The 19,882-nt window shown below is 34.8% G+C and overlaps 1 protein-coding gene across 1 annotated transcript; it reads left to right on the forward strand.

The window, feature by feature from the left end:
• Nucleotides 1-3,903: 3,903 nt before the first annotated feature.
• On the forward strand, nt 3,904-15,971 carry LOC129760190 (farnesol dehydrogenase-like). Its single transcript, XM_055757791.1, has 4 exons — nt 3,904-4,263; nt 4,328-4,590; nt 4,646-4,783; nt 15,752-15,971. The coding sequence occupies exons 1-4, from the start codon at nt 3,966-3,968 to the stop codon at nt 15,800-15,802; spliced, it is 750 nt and encodes a 249-aa protein (XP_055613766.1). The 5' UTR covers nt 3,904-3,965; the 3' UTR covers nt 15,803-15,971.
• Nucleotides 15,972-19,882: the final 3,911 nt, after the last annotated feature.

The following is a 19,882-nucleotide window of genomic DNA, read 5'->3' on the forward strand; positions in this document are numbered from 1 at the left end:
AATAAGTCCTGCTAGCCAGCACAAACAAGCAATGGAAACCTCGACGCAACGCGCAACAGCAAGCGAGTTTATGACGTCTTAAGAAGACATTCGCGATAACCCTGCACTTTGTCTCAATGCGAACAAGAATGACGATGTATAAAGACCCATCGCTCGGTCAATGGGAGCTGGAAACGCTTGTCCAATCGGTGATGTATGATTGTGTAGATTTTTTTGTTTCTTAATCGTGACTGGTCAGTAATTCGGAAGATAAAATTCTCAACTTGCTCAACAATTTGGTGAACCTTATTGTCAATTTTGCGTTAAAGGTAACTGTTATCGAGCATTTTTAATGCAATGATGACTCTCATCTTTTACTGATTTCATTGACTTCAACAACTAAAACGCCTAAATAGCTTTTCACGTTCTATCAGTATTGTTTGAGCAATTACTTGTTAGTTTGTACTTCGTTTCATTTATCAATAGTGTTAGGTTGAAAAACAACTGCAACACTTGAGCTCAAAGATTGCTACCTGCCTAGACCTGTGCAGCTGATGATATGGCACATTGCGTACGTGCCGCATTATTGCCTTTTTAAGTATTTTTGATTCAACAATCAAAAGAATGGCGTCGATTATTATTTTGTACGTTTAACCATCAGCTTAATGAACCAAAAAGGTAGACGCGATCTTGAGACGTGGAGCAGTAGCTTATATACTTTCGAACACGTTAGCAGCAGAGCTCCAATCCAATGACAACAATGCTACATCCCCAAAATATGACCCGTCACCATATCCCAAACAAGCAATTCGATGGCGCAAAGTGTTTATGCTCAACGACACAGTTACCGAGGACATAATCGGTTCAAGGTTCCCCATAGCAGAGAACATGAAGGCAATCGTACTAAATTTAATCATTTTCATAAATTGAAGGTTGAGGTGTCTCATCATCAATCATTGAACCGTCATCGAAAAAAATCAGCTCAGCAAACCCACCATAAGCTGCTAATGAGAATGGGATTGAGGCAAGGGAGAGCAGCCAACTAATAGTCAACAAATTGATTCCTTCCAAATGCGAATCTTGCGGGTAGAATCCGGGGCTTACCTGCTGCCAGGGGGAATCTGTAATGGCTGCTACCGAACGGAAGTACACTCCGGCCGAGGGTTAACCGATTACACTAGGAATTTCCGGATTGTAATTGCGCACCCCAAAAATGTTGCTCCGTGGTTCTTTCTTGAACAGTCTTTTTTCCTCACCAGACGATAATGATGGCCTGGCCTTCTCTCGCCAGTAAATGGCTCTCTCGCTCCCATTCGTCTTCGTGTCGTCACTAACAAACTGTCAAACGACTCTTTCAGAAGAATTTTTCAATTGGTCTAAAATGCCACGGACAACAATTCACTCTTATTTCTTAAAAAATAACAGAAAACTTGAATTGAAAATAAAAGTCTTTAAATCAGAAAGATATAAAAATCTAAGGTTTGTTAAATTTTACAATGATTATAAACAAAACATCAAATTTGAAATGAAATATAAAATGGTTTCAACTTTCTGAAAAAGTATACGACAAGATTTCGAACGGGTTTTTGACGTTTGGCCAAATCCGGAGAGAAATCGAGAGAGAAACGGGGTTTTCGGAGAGCTACGCACAAAGCTGGCCCGAAAAGAGAGAAGATTTGACGTGGAAGTCACGTAGAAACTAGCGACACCTAGTGATCGATACGTGAAACTATGAAAACCAGGGGTCGGTCTTTAAAAAAGACATTTTAAACTCACGGTTGTAATTCTCCGGTTTCCGGATTTTAGAATTTAAGGGCTCATGAAAATTGACAAAATTGACAAAATTGTCGAAATTGACAAAATTGACAAAATTGACAAAATTGACAAAATTGACAAAATTGACAAAATTGACAAAATTGACAAAATTGACAAAATTGACAAAATTGACAAAATTGACAAAATTGACAAAATTGACAAAATTGACAAAATTGACAAAATTGACAAAATTGACAAAATTGACAAAATTGACAAAATTGACAAAATTGACAAAATTGACGAAATTGACAAAATTGACAAAATTGACAAAATTGACAAAATTGACAAAATTGACAAAATTGACAAAATTGACAAAATTGACAAAATTGACAAAATTGACAAAATTGACAAAATTGACAAAATTGACCAAATTGACAAAATTGACAAAATTGACAAAATTGACAAAATTGACAAAATTGACAAAATTGACAAAATTGACAAAATTGACAAAATTGAAAAAATTGACAAAATTGACAAAATTGACAAAATTGACAAAATTGACAAAATTGACAAAATTGACAAAATTGACAAAATTGACAAAATTGACAAAATTGACAAAATTGACAAAATTGACAAAATTGACAAAATTGACAAAATTGACAAAATTGACAAAATTGTCAAAATTGACAAAATTGACAAAATTGTCAAAATTTATCAAAATTGACAAAATTGACAAAATTGACAAAATTGACAAAATTGACAAAATTGACAAAATTGACAAAATTGACAAAATTGACAAAATTGACAAAATTGACAAAATTGACAAAATTGACAAAATTGACAAAATTGACAAAATTGACAAAATTGACAAAATTGACAAAATTGACAAAATTGACAAAATTGACAAAATTGACAAAATTGACAAAATTGACAAAATTGACAAAATTGACAAAATTGACAAAATTGACAAAATTGACAAAATTGACAAAATTGACAAAATTGAAAAAATTGACAAAATTGTCAAAATTGACAAAATTGACAAAATTGTCAAAATTGACAAAATTGACAAAATGATTTATTGATTTTTTACCAATGAAAGTCATCTCGAAAGCAAGAGCTGATAAAAGAAACTAATTGCATATTTGGATTCACCGCCAAAGCCTAGTCAAAATCAGTTCCAAAATCTTTGCACCTCGGAAAAATGTGAATTTTGTTGCCCTAGTTTTTAATGAATCCGCAAAGGCGTTATAAAACTACGCTATAAATCAACTACGAATTTTATTAACTTTTTAAAAATAAAATGGTCCATCTTAGAAAGAATAAACAAATATCAACCATGGAATCTTCAAGTTTTGAACAGACTTTATGAGACTCTTTTTTGCTCTTTCAGTTAGATTAATTCATTTGAAAATTATTTAAAAAAAAACAGAAAGTCTTCTGTGGTGGAAAGAGATGATGGTTTTTTGTTTGACTTTGTTATTAATTCGTCACATCCCGAAAAATTGTTCACGAAACGAGTTAATAAAATGCGCTAAAGTACACGCAGAGAAAACAAGGCTTTTGAAACAAAACAAAACTGACTTTGATTGAAAACATTCATTGTTTTTTAACAAAACTCTTGTTTTATTTTAATTAAAAAATTTTGTTTCTGATTTTAAAACAAAAATTTTGAAAAAAAAAAAATTCTTTGAATTGAATATTTTTGGATTTTGACAAAAGAAACTGTTTTTTTAAATATAGAAGCATTAATATTTTGAATTATTTATTAATTTATTGGCGTTTTTAACTGTAGGATCACATGAATTTCAAACGATTTTTTTTGTCACTCAGTGTAACCTGCCATAGACTTGTCCATGCGTAAACCTCATACATAGACACGATTTGTGATGCCAGCTGATATTACGCAGTGTGACAGAATGTAATTCAATATTCTGGTTTGCCTTTTTTTTTGGACAAAGCATGATGAACTGCACCCAAACTTGAAGTAATTTGATTTGGACGAATGAAGTTTTTATCTTCACAACCCAAAGACAAGTACATGGAGAGTTCACACATTTCTGTGGGTGTAAATGGATGTCATAACGAGGATTCGTTTGAGGTTTCGACGAGGTAAAATGCCTGCCCTGGACGAAGGGGGAGCTGTTGAGTTTAAATGCCCTACTGGCAACCGCCGGCAGGTTTAGTATCGTTCAGTCGTTGACGCTGCTAGGAAGTTTAGAAAAAGGTTGATCATGGACAAATGGGTTGGCAAGATAGCTCTGGTCACGGGAGCTAGCGCAGGGATAGGTCAGGATCTGGCCTTGGCATTGGCCGATGCGGGCATGAAGGTCGTCGGAATAGCTCGAAGGGTTGAAATGGTGGAAGCTTTGGTGGGAAAAGTTACCGGAACTGGACAGATCTTTGGCCGGAAGTGTGATGTTTCCAATGAGGAAGAACTGCTGCAGACCTTTTCCTGGATACGCGAGGAACTAGGCGGCGTGGATGTTTTGGTTTGTAACGCTGGGGTGTTTCGGTGTAACTTCTTGACGCGTGAGTTCAATTGAATCCAGCTGAAACCTCTTAAAAAGCTAACGAATTTTGAGGAATATTGTAGAGAGTGATTCGGTTGATTTCCGGGACACCTTTAACGTCAACGTGGTCGGTACCTGCATCTGCATTCGTGAAGCTGTGAAAGATATGAAGGAGCGTGGAGGTCCGGGACACATTTTCATCGTCAACAGCATCCTGGGCAAGCGTATCCCCGACGTATCGGTCCCGATGTACGGAGCTTATCCGGCGTCGAAATTTGCCCTCACTGGATTGGCAGACGTTCTGCGAAAAGAAATGATGTTCTTCCAGTTGCCAGTTCGCGTTACGGTAAGGATTCTTTTCGAACAAAGTATCAATTAATAATTTTCGTAAAAATCCTCAGAGTATTCATCCGGGAATGGTTCAAACGGATATGATCAAAGTGTTTGACTCGGCGCTGGCTCAACGGCTTCCCAAGCTGAATGTGGCAGACATCACATCGAACGTTCTTCATTGCCTGAGCGCCCCGATGGATGTTCACGTAAGTTTAATTAATTTGTTCGCCATCCCCTCCCTACCCTGCTCCCCAGTCGGTTGTGCTTCAAATTCACTAAATAAGTCTGGATTTCCGAAGATTTGTGTTGGCTGGCCTCTGACCGGCTTGTTATACAATAAATTAAAGAATTATGGGTGGTGCACACAACGCAAACAACTCGTTCGGTGGTGAAGCATAGAAATGTGACGCTTCTGTGGTTTTTCTTATTCTGACTGATTGAATTACATTCATCATGGGTTCGATTCAAAAAGGGCGGCCATTAAAAGAAAGAAACGCGGAGCTCCGTTCTTTCTAAAATGCCGATTATATAATCTGTAAATTATGAAACATAGTATTCACATCAAATTTTGAATGGCGTATTTAAAATCTAGTCAAAATCAAGTCGAACATTGCCTGAGAATGAACAAGTTGAATCAATATTTTCGGAAAACGTAAAGATTTGTATTTAGACACATGATGTGTCTTCTTTTTATAAAAATTATAATAGTATTCACAGTAAAGTGCAATTATTTGTGTTTTTTTACGGTCGTTATAGGCGAAGAAAGTTACCACAAAGAGATTTTAAACGTTTTAAATGGCTTAAACAGCTTAAACAATATTAAAAGTCAGTTTTTAAATAATTGAAATCGTGTTACACAAACGTAATACACAAGAACGATGAAAAAAATTCAAATTAAAAATTTTCAAATTTGTTTATTTTGCGGTATTTTTTGGAATTTGAAATGTTATCCTGTTCTTTGTAATCTTCGGAGAGAAAAGTATAGTATTTCCAACAATATTCCACTTATATTCAATCATATATCTGATTGTCTCTCGGCTCACTATAATTATTAAATTTGCAACAATACATATAATAGACAATCTGATTGATTTCGTACAGTCAACAATGTATATAATACATTCAACTATAGTTGTATGATTAATTTTGTGCATTCAACTATAAATATAATAGATTCAACTATAATGCACGAATGATGTTATACATTCAACAATAATTATAGTAGAATCAATTATAATTATATGATTGATTTAATTATAAATATGATAGATTCAATTATAATAAAATGATTGATTTGATTATAAATATGATACATAGATTCAATTTTATTTTTATGATTGATTCACTGGGGTCAACTATAAATATTGTACATTTAATTTCTGTTTATTTTGGAAGTTATCATATCTGAAGGACTTTTTCGGAATAATTTTATGGCTACGTTTTATTTTCTTATAATTTATTATTTCAGCATTTTGCATTTAGTTTGTTCTAGCCGCCATGATGCTAGAAAACCTGACTGGAAATTCCGAAATCCACGTCATGGTTCATCCGCTGTTTTTCTTTTTGTATCATGATGCATGGTTGCCCAGGAAATTGTGCGTCTTAACTAACCGGTCCCGAAAGACGTCCGTGCTTCTGCACCCGGCGAAGATTGACCTTAGGAGGAAAATTTACTCAATATCATGATATAAATCTATCATACGTTGATTTACCATAATGCAAGTTTCCTGTGGGATCCTGCCAGGATCGTGTAAAAGAACGTCGAGACCCACGTCGATTTCCCGGGCAGCCAGAGTAGGTGTACTTTTCTCAATTCCAAAAACTGTCGGCCTTCTACACGACCGCTGCCACGAACTGGTAAGGGAAAATGTTTCCCCATTACCAGACATCACTTGCGTTTTCCCACCGATGTCAGGAATTATCGGCTGAGCCCTAAAAACAGCGATACGATCGCAACAGGGAACACGTGTTGGGTCCCACACTTACTATTTTTTTTTTGTTTTTGCTGATGAACACTATAGTATTCAAGTAACACAGAATCTATCATAACAATATAGTTTTATTTACTATATTTATGGTTCAATACCTAGAATCAATCATACATTTGTAGTTGAATCTATCATATTTACAATTGAATCAATTATACCACTATAGTTGAATCTATCCTATTTAGAGTTGAATCAATTATACCGCTACAGTTGAACCTATTATATTTATAGTTGAATGCCTATAATCAATCATACAATTGTAGTTGAATCTATCATATCTACAGTTGAATCAATTATACCATTACTATTGAATCAATTATACCATTACAATTGAATCTAATATATTCATAGTTGATCGCATAAGGTCAATCAGCAATTTGTAGTTGAATCTATTGTATTTATAGTTGAATGCATAAAATAAATCATACAATTGAATGCTTTATATGGATAGTTGATTGCGTAAGGACAATTAGAAGTTTGTAGTTGAATCTATTATAAAAGTAGTTGAATGCGAAAAAATCAACTGCATTTCAATTATTGGTATAACAAGCTGAAATAATTGGAACAACTGTCGTTTTTTTTCTCCGTGCTGAGTTCGCACTCAGTTTTCAGTGAATTTTCACTGTTCAGACCAATTAAAAGTGGTTTTTCTTTCTAATCAAACTGGAGATTAGAAAAGCTGGTAAAAATGACTGTCTGGCAAAAATTTAACAAAAAATATAAAAAATTTGAAATATTTTTTTTTTAATTTATGAAGAGATTAATCACCGTAATTCATGTTTGTTACATACGTTATCGGCCTTACAGGTGAAAAGTGATGTCCTTTTTAGTAGGGACATCTTAAGATTATGAATTTTTATAGGTGGATATAAAGTTGTAATAAATGAAAAATGAGCGGGTTTCATCACATAGGGTAACGGACCTATTTTGGACCGCTTTGGGAAGTGGCTATGCAATTTTCTGGAATAAAAAAGCATATGTTACAATTTTCGACTGCTTTATCCGTTCATAACGAAGATCAAGGCTTTTTTTATCGAAACATATCGCCGTTTGATGCAATATAACAAGATTTAAGCCTAAAAACACGTTTCTTCAATCATTACTGTGGTCAGTATTTTGGACCACCAGGTTTCTATTTTGGACCACCCTTAAACTAAATAAGTTTTTCTTTCTAAATTTTGATATATTTCGATTGCGATTGATGCGCAATAATGCTAATTATTCAGATAATTTTGTCTTTTCTTATTGTTATAGACTAGTTTTGTTTTGTTTTGTTTGTTCGATAAGAATGAAAACAGTAAAATTCCTGTTATATAGAACACACTAAATGTTATGAAAATTCTGACAGCACACTGAAATCTTGACGAAATTTGTTCTGCAGTGTTCAATACTGGCCAGTTGGCTTATCTTTAGGCTCAATTTTCAGAACGCAAATCTCCTTCAGGCGACCCAATGATAAGTTGAAAAAGTTTGACATCATGAACTTCGCGACATCAATTGATGCATTTTGACTTCCAAAATCTTAGTGGATTTGGTTTGGCTTCAGATCTGTAGATAGATTCAAAAAGATAAAAATGTGCGAAATTTATGCTTTCTTTTTAGCCATCTAAAAGCCAGTTTTTTCACAAAAAATCAGTTTTAAGTTTGATACTAACTTTGTTCTAGGATAAAATTTATCGTTGAAGTAATTCCAACAGTTTTTTTTAATTGCATAACTACAGGGGCTGAAAACTAGATTTTTAGTAGTTTATCGCTTCTAAAAATTGTACATTCCAACCACCTTTTCCCAAGTTTTGAAACATATATAGCTATAATTGAATATATTATTTGATAAAATTATTCTAATATTAACTGAGATATTTCAACTTTACAAAAATTAAACTCGTTGCATATTTGCGATTTGTTGTCGTTTTTTCCAAACCCCTCCTTTGGACGAATTTTATTTTTCGTTTCTTCTACCTACTCAATTTTTTTTCCTCGAAAATCATTCCTGAATGCACTCATTTTACTGGCAATCCTAAATGGTTGAAACTTTAGGAAAAAACAATGACTTAATAAAAAAAAATGGTGCAAGTGCAAGTTTTCATGATTTGAGGCTGTAGCTTTTCACAACTGCTTATCAAACAGTTGCCATTGATGTAGATTGTTAGACTCACGTGATTCAAAGCATAGTACACAAAAAGTAAGTTAAAACTATGATTGGCTTGGTTTTGTGCCGATTAAAGTGAACCTCGTCTAATGGCGAGTTTGGGCTTTGGCGAGCTGATTGAATAAAATCATGCTTAAATTTCAAATTTTATTCATAGTGAGTGATTGAAATAGTGTGCATAATTCATCCATATCGTCGTACAACGTCTTATTACGTTCATGAACATTTAACATCAAGTTAAATACCCAGGTTATGGTGAGTGGTCCAAAATAAGTACCTAAGGAATAAAGTAGGACCTATTTTCGACATGGGTCAAATTACTATTAAAACCAGTTATTTTGCTTTTTCGAGCTTGCAAAATAGTTTTCACGTGTTTTATCATAGCTGTGAACATGTTTGTATTTGTAAAATTCATCACAGCTCTGCAGCAAACCTCTTGAAACTTGGCTCCAATAATGGTACGTCCTCCTGAAATGGCCCTGATTCGGTCCAACTGTGAAAAATAAAAACTTAATTTTCAATTTTCTCTCCGTTAACAACTTACTTAAATAAAATTTTAGATGTGATTAGAATCATATGAAGTAGCTTTAACTATATTTGATCAACATTTTAATGAATAACATGATTTATGAGAGAAATATTGGCAAAAAGCTACAAGGTGGTCCAAAATATGTACCCGGTCCAAAATAAGTCCGTTACCCTGTACTATTTTTGTTCAGCACGGGCCAAATACTATGAAGTAGTAGATACAGATAGAGTTGCATCTACCATCACATATTAGGGTAACGGACTTATTTTGGACCGGGTACATATTTTGGACCACCTTGCAGCTTTTTCCAATCTTTCTCTCATATATCATGTTAATCATGAAAATTTTGAACAAATATAATTAAAGCTACTTCTTATGATTCTAATCATATCCAATATTCCATTTAAATAATTTGATAAGAGATAGACAATTGAAAATAAAGTTTTGATTTTTCACAGTTGGGCGAAACCAAGCCAATTTCAGGAGGAAGTGCCATTATTGGACTCAATTTTCAAGAAGTTTTCTGCCTAGGTGTGATGAATTTAACAACTACAAACATGTTCACAGCTATGATAAAACACTTGAAAACTAGTTTGCAAGCTCGCAGAATCAAAAAAACTTGTTTTAATCGCAATTCGAGCCATGTCGAAAATAGGTCCTACTTATTTCCTTAGGGACTTATTTTGGACCACCCAACATAACCTGCGTATTAAACTTGCTGTTAAATGTTCATAAACGCAATAAAACGTTGTACGGCGATATGAAAATAATTATGCACACTATTTCTATCGCTTTTTATAAAAAAAAAATTGAATTTTCGTATTATTTATTTTATTGAAACAACTCGCTAAAGCCCAAAACCGCCCTCAGACCGGGTTCATTTCAATCGGCATATAACCAAGCCATTTATTGTATTAATTCATCAGTGTTTTAACTTACTTTTTGTGCATTATGCTTTAAACCGAGTAAATCTTACAATCTACATTAATGGCAACTGTTTGATGAGCAGTTCTCAAAACTACAGCTAAACGAAAACATGAAAAACTGGACATGCACCAATTTTTTATTAAGTCATTATTTGTTATGTTTCATGAAAATTTTTGACAGTTTGGTCTAAAACTTACAAACATACAGGGTTGATTTTCGAGAATATAGTTGATTAGGTAGAAAAACGAAATATAAACTCCGTTTAAGAGAAGGGTTGGGAAAAAAACGACAACAAATCGGCAAATATGTAACTGAGTTTAAAATTTGTAACAGTTTCAATATCTCAGTTAATAGTAGACTAATTTATATAATATATTACACTATAGCTATGAGATAGTCTTAACGTGATTGAAAACTTAGGAAAAAAAATTGTTGAAATGTGTAAAAATTACAAGCGAAAAAGTACTAAAACTCAAATTTGTCTGCCCCTGTGGTTATGCAATTATTGAAAAAGAAAACTGTTGATTAATTTACTCCAACGATAATTTATTTCGTATGTATGTATGTATGTAGATAATCCACCATGGGTGCACGGATTCACCGCAGTTTCGCCAACGTATGCGCTAAATTGCATTCTTTAGATTATAAGTTCGGCCAATCTTCAATGCAAATTACCACATACCCGACACCATGGCTTCGTGTGAACTGTCATGTAATGAATGTATTTCGTGTATGTGTATGTCTTATTTGTAGAACGAGCAAACAGTTTCGCAACCGTATAAAATTCGTAACATTCTCAGTGTTATGAATCTACGACAGGTATTCCGCATGCGTGTAGATACCTGCCCAGCTGGCAACTGATTGAACGTTCATATATGATATTATCAATAAATGAAATAATTATACAACAGAATAATCTCACCTTTATACCCAACTTACCTCAAGACACACTAAGCTTACCTTTAGCTGTAGCCGACCTTAATCACCTTAACCATATTTATTTCCATCTGATCTAAAATAAACATTTTTGAAAGTATTAAAAAAAAAGCGATGCAAAACATTTGAAACAAAATATCGAAAATGATAGATTCATTTTAAGTACAGAAAACTAAGAACAGTAAACATGACCGCGTCCTGCTAATAATATTCAAGGAAGATGTATTGTTATAATAAACGAATAAAAAAAATTGTTATAATAAATGTTCACATCATGTTGGCGATGTACATGCTGTAGGAAATAAACAATTTAATTACATGGAATTCAGACGTTAATTGCGATATAAATGAATAGTAAACAGTGAGATTCGAGGATAGAGAATCTGCACAAATTTTAAGTATACTAATAACTGAAACTGTACATTCCATGAATATCTGAAAATAAAAAAAAGTAAGTATCTTTCCACAAGTGCACCCTTATATTGATTGAAAGTTTATTCACTTTAAACACATTAATTTAAAAACTATTCCCTTTGACACTTACAACCTATTCCATATTAGGTAATGGTTGCACCATATTGTCATCTAAGTCGCATCGCATGTTGCCCTTCTGGCCACGACACGAAACTCGCCACCGTATCCTGAAAAGCCCATTATGGTCTAGAATTAATCGTCAAGTGTTCAAATTTTACATTCCAGGATAGTTTTTTTTTTTTATTTTGCAATTGGGCGAAAAGCATATAAATTTAAGTTTTATAAAAAACATGATTGTTATGCTCCATATTTAAGAAAAATATTATTGGAATGGCTCTTAGAGATAGCTATTTATAAACTTTTTGTTGGTTCCATCCCTTTTGAAAAAATAAAGGTTAAATTCTTGTATTTTTTTTCAAATGATAAGACGAAATGACTAAAATTAAGAATTGGTTCTCAGTTGCAATACTTTACGGTTTTGAATTATTTCAATGGAGAAATATTTCAAATCAGAGATTCATTCATCCCTCAGACGAAAGAAACGGGGAAGACGAGGAGCGAATGAATTAAAATGCTTTTGCCGTAATAGTAAGTTAGCCACGTAACCTTGGCAACGTATAGCTGTTCCCCCATTTTGTTGGATAAATTTGAGTCATGTCTTGGGTCACCCGAACAACATGCACGTAGACCCTCAGCGTTGCAGCAATCTGGAAAGCACAATCGTCGCCTACTTGATATGAATGAATTAACCTATTAGTGAAAACTACGAGAGAGTGGTTAGAGGAAAGGAAGAGGAGAAATAAATTTGAATTATGTATAAAATCCTATGGTATCAGCATCTCACTAGCACCTGTGGAAATGTATACATACATGAGTCGTGGAATAGCGACGGGTAAGAGAAGGATGGTATATATCTATATGGAATTTCCTTACCGGTTTTCTATCAGCTAGCTAGACTCAGCTTCACCCAGGGTAAAATGAACTGAAAATTATGATTGATTCTTCTATCGACGCAACCGTATTTTAACTCCACCCGCCCTAAATAAATTTTTTTGCACCAATTTTCCACCTGACCTTTATGCTCAGTTGATATTTAAACCAAGGTAGCACATCATCACTTTATTTGATTAATTAGAGTTTTTAATGGCCCCGCTAAGGCGCGCTAGGCCAGACTTGCTCAAAGCCCGCTCTCCCACGCATTTATCAATCATAGCCCTGCTTACAACATACTATTTCTTCTTCGCCACATTGGACACTTCTTCTTAGTAGTTGTCACCAAAATTCATTGCGATCAATCGCAGCAAGCCGGTGGATTTTGCTCATGCATTAACACGTCGAGGAGGAAAAACTAAATGATGCACCCCATAATTCTTTGGCAATTTTCACTAGGCACAAATCTTAACACCAAATTTTATTAAAAGCCAACTGGCAGACACTCAAAACAGATATAAACATTGAAACCATCGCCTTGCAGACAAATATATCAGCGCATCACACTGAAAAATCATTTTCAACAAGATAACATCACTTTTTGAGATTTAAAAGCCCCTCCACAAGTCTACTCCAACGATAATTTATTTCGTAGCACAAAAGTTGATTCAAAGTAAAAACTGAACTTTTGCGAATTTTTCAGCGAAAAGAAAACTGGCTTTTAGATAGTTACAAAAATCGCATAGTTCTCGCACATTTGATTCTTTTTGGTATCTACGAATTCTACAGAACTGAAGCGAAACCAAATCCACTAAGGTTTTGGAAGTCAAAATGCATCAATTTGATGTTATCAGACTTTCTTAACTTATCATTGGGTCGTCTGAAGAAGATTTGCGTTTAAAAAATTTATCCTAAAGATAAGCCAACTGGCCAGTATTTAACACTGCAGAACAAATTTCGTCGAGATTGCAGTGTGCTGAAGGAATTTTCAAAACATTTGAATACACTATATAACGGAGAACTTTTTCTGTTTTTACTCAATTGTTATCGAAAATTACTGTTTTAAAGCATAATTAGTTGTAGAAAAAAACATTTGGTTTTAGTAGGAAATATTCAACATACAAGTGTTCTCAAATACAGGCTGGGGAAAAATTGAAGAAAGTTAGTTCAGGAATGAATTAACATGAACAAACAAAACTTTTTTTTTGTTTCGATTATAGTCTTGACTACAAGAATAAGAAAGGAAAAGATAAACTGAATTATTGGCAGAATTGTGCATCAACCGCTGTCGTAAATATAGCCAAATTTAGAAAAAAAACTTACTTAGTTTAAGGGTGGTCCAAAATAGGTCCAAAGGGTGGTCCAAAATAGAAACTTGGTGGTCCAAAATACCGACCAGAGCAATGTTCCAAGAAACGAGTTTGTAGGCTTATATCTTGTTACATTGCAACAAACGACGATATATTTCGATAGAAAAAGCCTTGATCTTCGTAATGAACGGATAAAGTAGTCAAAAATTGTAACATGTACTTTTTTATTTCAAAAAATAGCATAGCCACTTCCCAAAGCGGTCCAAAATTGGTCAGTTACCCTAGTAGGCCAAGCGTGGTTCGCCCCACAAGGAAAACTTGCAGTGCGAACGAACAAAGTTTGACTATCAAATGACAAAAATCTGCAAGAACTATGACAAAAATATGACAAACTAAAAAGTGACAAATGATAAAACTTTCAATGAAATACGACAAATGTGGTTAAAAAACTATACAAAAAAAAAACAAAACTATGACAAAAATAAATAAAAAATCAACAATAATTTTACATACAAAAAGATAAAACATGTCCTATTCGTCTTTGACTGTCTTCTTGCTCTTCCTAAGTTCCCGCTTCACCATTGGCCAGTACTGCTCCACCAGGCGCAGCTCTGGACAGTTTGTTTGGTTTATGTCCTTTGAAACAAAATGGACAGAATTGGCCTCATACCTCTCCAGGAAACTTTTAGAATAGTGGCATGATGCCAAATCTGGCCAAAATAGCGAAGTTTCGTCGTGCTGCTGCAAGAGCGGCAAAAAGCGATTCTCGGAGGTACTCTGATTTGTAGATCTCGCCATTTACTGTGCCCTTTGTCACAAAAGGCTCACTCCTCAGTCCGCAAGATCTGATGGCTTGCCAAACGAGATATTTAGAGGCGAACTTCTTCTTAAAATTGTCGTTCATATCGAACTTGCTTTTGCCGGTGAAAAACTCCAAACCCGGAATTTGCCTAAAATCGGCTTTTATATACGTTTCTTCGTCCATCACACAGCAGCCATATTTTATCAGCATCTTCTCGTAGAGCTTCCGTGCCCGAGTTTTAGACGTCGATTGTTGCAGCTCATCGCGGTTTGGAAAGTTCTGTACCTTGTATGTATGTATTCCAGCTCTCTTCTTTGCATTCTGGACGTAGCTCTGCGACACGCCGATCTTTTAAGCCAAATCACGGCTTGAAACGTTGGGATTTGCTTTAATCATCCATTTCAGCTTTCAGCTTCTCCAGTCCTGGTTTGCCTCCAACTCCTTTGCCGTGGTCCAACGTCAACCGCTCCTGGAACCGCTTCAACACTCTGGAGACGGTTGAATGGTGAATATTCAACATTTTTACCAACTGCCGGTGCGACAGGTTAGGAAATTCCAGGTGTTTGGAAAGAATTTGTTCTCTCGACTTGCGTTGGTTCACTTCCATTTTCGTTGAATCGAAAAACACGACTTCGAGTTTGACAGCATGTAAACAATACACATCAATAAAAATGTGTGCAAAATTACACGCTTTGATTTCGATACTCGATTCTGCCCTAATTTGAACTTATTGTTTAGGATACTTCATAAGTGATGTTACAACCTAAAATCAGTTTACTGGAAGCTTCTCAGATAACTAACTTGCTTCTCAGGGGTACCATGCAAAACGATAACAGAAAGAAAGAGAAGAAGAAAAAGAAAAGAGATAAAATTTCGTGAAAACAGTTTCAAACTATTTGAGGGACCTAAACATTTTGAAACAAGTGAACAAAGGACGGAATAATTGCATAGATAGAAGATCAACTGTTTTAAATATCCTGGAAGCGATGCAAATACCTAATATCCTACTGACTTGAAAAACCGTTCTGCTTTTTTAAATGTTTCCTATTTTCCCTCAACACCAAACTGCTACCTATCGTGATCCCAATTAAACTAAATGTACCCTTTGGTGTTTTCGTGTTCCCTACAGATTGATGAACTCACGGTGATGCCCGGAATGGTTCCAGCTTCCCAGCAATAAATTAGTTTCCCGGACGATGGAGCCATGCATGTATAGTTGGTTCAGTTGCGATGAACTAGCGCAGTAATCCACCCACAACTAGCACACCGAAAACCCATTTCATTATAACCACAGGACCACACCACAGCACAGTTACCGCCAATAAAATCCAATTGCTCTCTTAAAATCACCTCCACATCTATCGGTGGCTTTGTCCAAACACAGAACCATCAGGTATTATTCGTCGGGTTAACCGATTTTATGGCTGATAGAAAAACTGGAGGGCATCCGATTCGATTATTACGTGACCGACCACATCGCACTTCGGAAAAGGGGGTCTGCGACATTTTAATTGGGTCAAAAAACTTGTAGCTGTTTTCGGTAACATTTTCTAATCTGGGTGGACAGCGAGAAAACCTTTTAATGTCGCTCGCTTATGAGAGCTTAACTAAAAGCACAAACATTATAGCACAAGAGTAGCTACTTACGTCAACGGTAACACCTGGAATGTCCTGATTCATGAGTGCCGTATATCACATCTTATCCAGCTATGATTATGGAGCGTTTATTACTACTTCCTTGGTTTCGCAGAGCAGTTTCTTACGTTTTTTTCACAACTCACATGATGGTACCGTTCCTTAAAGCATAAATTTTCACACTAGATGCCGCTGCTGATCCTCCGCAAAACAGAACACAACATTTCTCACTGCTACTGGTAGGAAGGTAGGTGTGAATTTTTTTTCTGTATTTAAAATTTTCCCAGCGAACTAGCTGAAACCTTAGACTCTAGACAGTTGCTAAGCCATCGCCATCATGAAACTATTTATTCTGCTGAATAGTGGTTTATTTAGTGAGGCAGCGAGGGGTCCCAAAATGTTTTCAAATTTGATATCGAAAATTTTTAATCAACTGATAGGTTAGAAATTCAAGAACAAGCACATATTGTAGGCGATTGATGCAGAATCCTTCCGAAGTAATAAAAAAGTGTTCTAACTAGGGGTCCAACATAACTGGATATACGGTTTCGCCCAGGGGTCGCTTTCTGACCATCGCTTCTAACGCCCTCGCTTGGAACGCGGGGTTTTAAATGAAATAATTCAAACTTTGGTGCAGCCCTCTAGGTCCAAGGACGATGATGATGATGCTGTAGGGGCGGTTCTTTTATGGTACGACCTGTTCTTACCTTTCATTTTTATGGTTTCTGCACCCACTGACGGGTGGAAAAACATCTTCTCTTGCACACATTTTTAAAACGTATGCTGAGCTGAGCTTCAGAAGGTGTTTTCATATGGGGAAGGTGTGAAATTGCCACACAGCACGTGAGAGTTGTTCCGTTTGCAACCAATTTGTTTTTCTCGGAATGAAATTTATTCATAGGGCGAATGCTCGACCAGCGGGAGGTCAGCGGAGTGCTGTTAGACAATCCAGATTATTAAACATAAGTTTATAGTTCAGAAGGAGACTAATCATTAGGAAGTTAGAAACAAATTTTAAAACGTTTCAAAAAAAAATTCAAGTTAGGGTTGATTCTATAACTTTTTTGAAGACTGTTAATAAAATTCACAACTAAGGTACTTGATTTGTTCCTTTGGGGCAGTCTTTGGTTTCAGTGCTCGCTCTTGATAAATTTGCATATTTTTAAAACGATTTTTGAGAAATTAAATAAAAAAATCATAAAATGAAGGATTGATTATTGATAGCATATTTAAAGAAACAAATTTAACATTTTTCCGAGGTGCAAAAAATTTTAAAGGTGATTTTGACTGATTTGAGAGGGCTAAAAAGTTCGTGCATTTCTTGGCATAACCTGTGAAATGTTACGAGGATATTGAAAATAAAGGTTTTGAATCAATAATCAATTAACTCGACTGCGAGTAACTTTGACTTCTAAGAGGAAGTTACATAAGTTTTCTTTTCGATTTTTTCTAGGAAAATCCAGGAATTTGACCAAATTTCAAAAAAAATTTGAACCAAAATGAATCTTACATATTTTTGAAGCAAATCGTTTTTCAGTCTTCTACAGTTTTGTTGAATGAATTAAAATCTTTACTTTAAAAAAATCTTTAACCCTTTTTAATGTCAGAAATAGCCCGAACATTTTCAGTTGAATTTTCTTAAAATTACATTTTTTCTAAAGAAAATTATCTGAAACTAGGAAATCTAGGCATAATCTAGATCTTTCATTTAATAATGGATAATAAAAAGCTTTATATTCATTTTTTTAGTTTCATATACACAGTAAATTTTTGTCTCGATTTCCAGCCAAAAAAAAATGCTGGAAATATTGCTTAAAAACCAGTAATCGATTTGTCTAAATTGGATCTTGTGTTAATTTTATGGGTGAAATCCTTTTCCCCCAAAAGAATTTTTCGGTGAGTTGATCGTTTAAATACTTCAAATATACAAAACGTAGCCAAAAGAATTTTCTTTTTTCTAGTTCTTGAAATTTGCCAGAAAAGTCCTATATACATATAGTATTTGTCTCGCAAAACTTCCTAAAAAAAGCGTCCAGGTTAGATAATTTTTTTTCAAATATCTCAGTTGAAGTAGGGGAAAACTGTACAGAACGCACCAGTTAGGCATTAACACTATTTTCAGCGCTGAAAATCATGTGAGAACCGAATTGAACGTTGAGGACGATTCATGGATTTATTTTACGCCTTACTAAAAAGAAAAATAACGATAAATACTCAATTTTGATGATATTTTCTTTTAAACTCAACCAGCTAAAGAACACACCTTGGTGCAGAACGCCGAAACTAGTGGACATACCGCATCATACCGGAAGAGTGATCAGAAATAGAATAATGATTATAAGAAATGTAATGATTGTTACATCAAATGTTTAGTCACATCCCAAGCAACCAAAAGTCTCATAAAACAGGTACAAAAACGCTTACTCAGCCCCATCATTATTGGTATGAAGTACGTTCTATGCAGCTCAAAATTTAAGTTATTATTGATACTTTCAAGTTCAAGTCTTAATGATCTTCTTAATGATCTTCTATTCAACTTCCAGCAGCCTTTTCATTCAGCTTCCAAAAAATCGCAAAATGAGCAAAAAATCTCTCTCTATCTCAACTGAACCCTTGCCTTCTGTTCATATCACCTTCTGTTGATTATTTACTATGTTCTGTACATGGTGCCGCGCGCTGGATTCCAAACTCGACAAATTGCTCAATTGATTCTTTCCTACATTTCCTACATATATCACATCAGAGTGATCACTCAATAATTATTACTGAAAAAAAACTTACCCGGCTTGGGGATCGAACCTCGACCTTCGTGGTGAAAATTGAACACGCTACCACAAGACCACGCCTAGATGTTGTTCTAACTGAAACTTAAACTCGAAGTGATGATTTAATTTTGAAACCCCATCAATGCACTTTTTGTGACTTACCAAATCCCGTTTTAGGCACTTTTGTGCCCTCTATGTGACTTACCAAATCCCATTTCGAGCACTTTTGTGCCCTTTATGTAAGTCCAGAATAACGTACGTATATATCACTTTTGCAACTTTCAAGTTTGTTAATGAGTACGTAAAGTTCATTAAAGGGAATTGGGCAGTTGTTTCTCTTTGTCAGCCAATATGTAACTTTCAATGCCTTCATTCAAGTGTGACTTTTGGTTGCCTGGGATGTTCATCGCATTTTTGTAAAATTAGCATACTTTGGCAAAAATTCATTTGTTATTGCTAAACGTATCGAAAATTTCGCTTTTTGAAAAAAACTATTCGATATCCTTACATGTACATAGGTAAAACGCCTTCAAGTAGGCAACGAAATTCAATTGTTTGGCTGATATTCTGGGGGGGTCGTGGATTTGGGAGTCAGCAAATAACAAGATTGACATTATGCTTTGATATTCCGTTTTCCTCAAAAGTGTAAAGCATTCTGAATTGAACCTGTTCTGGCGCGCATTCTGCCCCAATTTTGATAAGATTGTTTTTAGTTAAAATTTGTGAAAACTAAATGAAATACTAAAGATTCAATACTAAGAATTCATCCGAAAGGTTTATCAGTCTGCGCATTTTGGTTTGCCATAAATCCTTAAATGTTAATCCACGAAAAATAACAAGTTTCTCGCAGATTTTATTAA

This window comes from Uranotaenia lowii, unplaced genomic scaffold (assembly GCF_029784155.1).
Source record: "Uranotaenia lowii strain MFRU-FL unplaced genomic scaffold, ASM2978415v1 HiC_scaffold_499, whole genome shotgun sequence".
NCBI classification, from domain to species: domain Eukaryota; kingdom Metazoa; phylum Arthropoda; class Insecta; order Diptera; family Culicidae; genus Uranotaenia; species Uranotaenia lowii.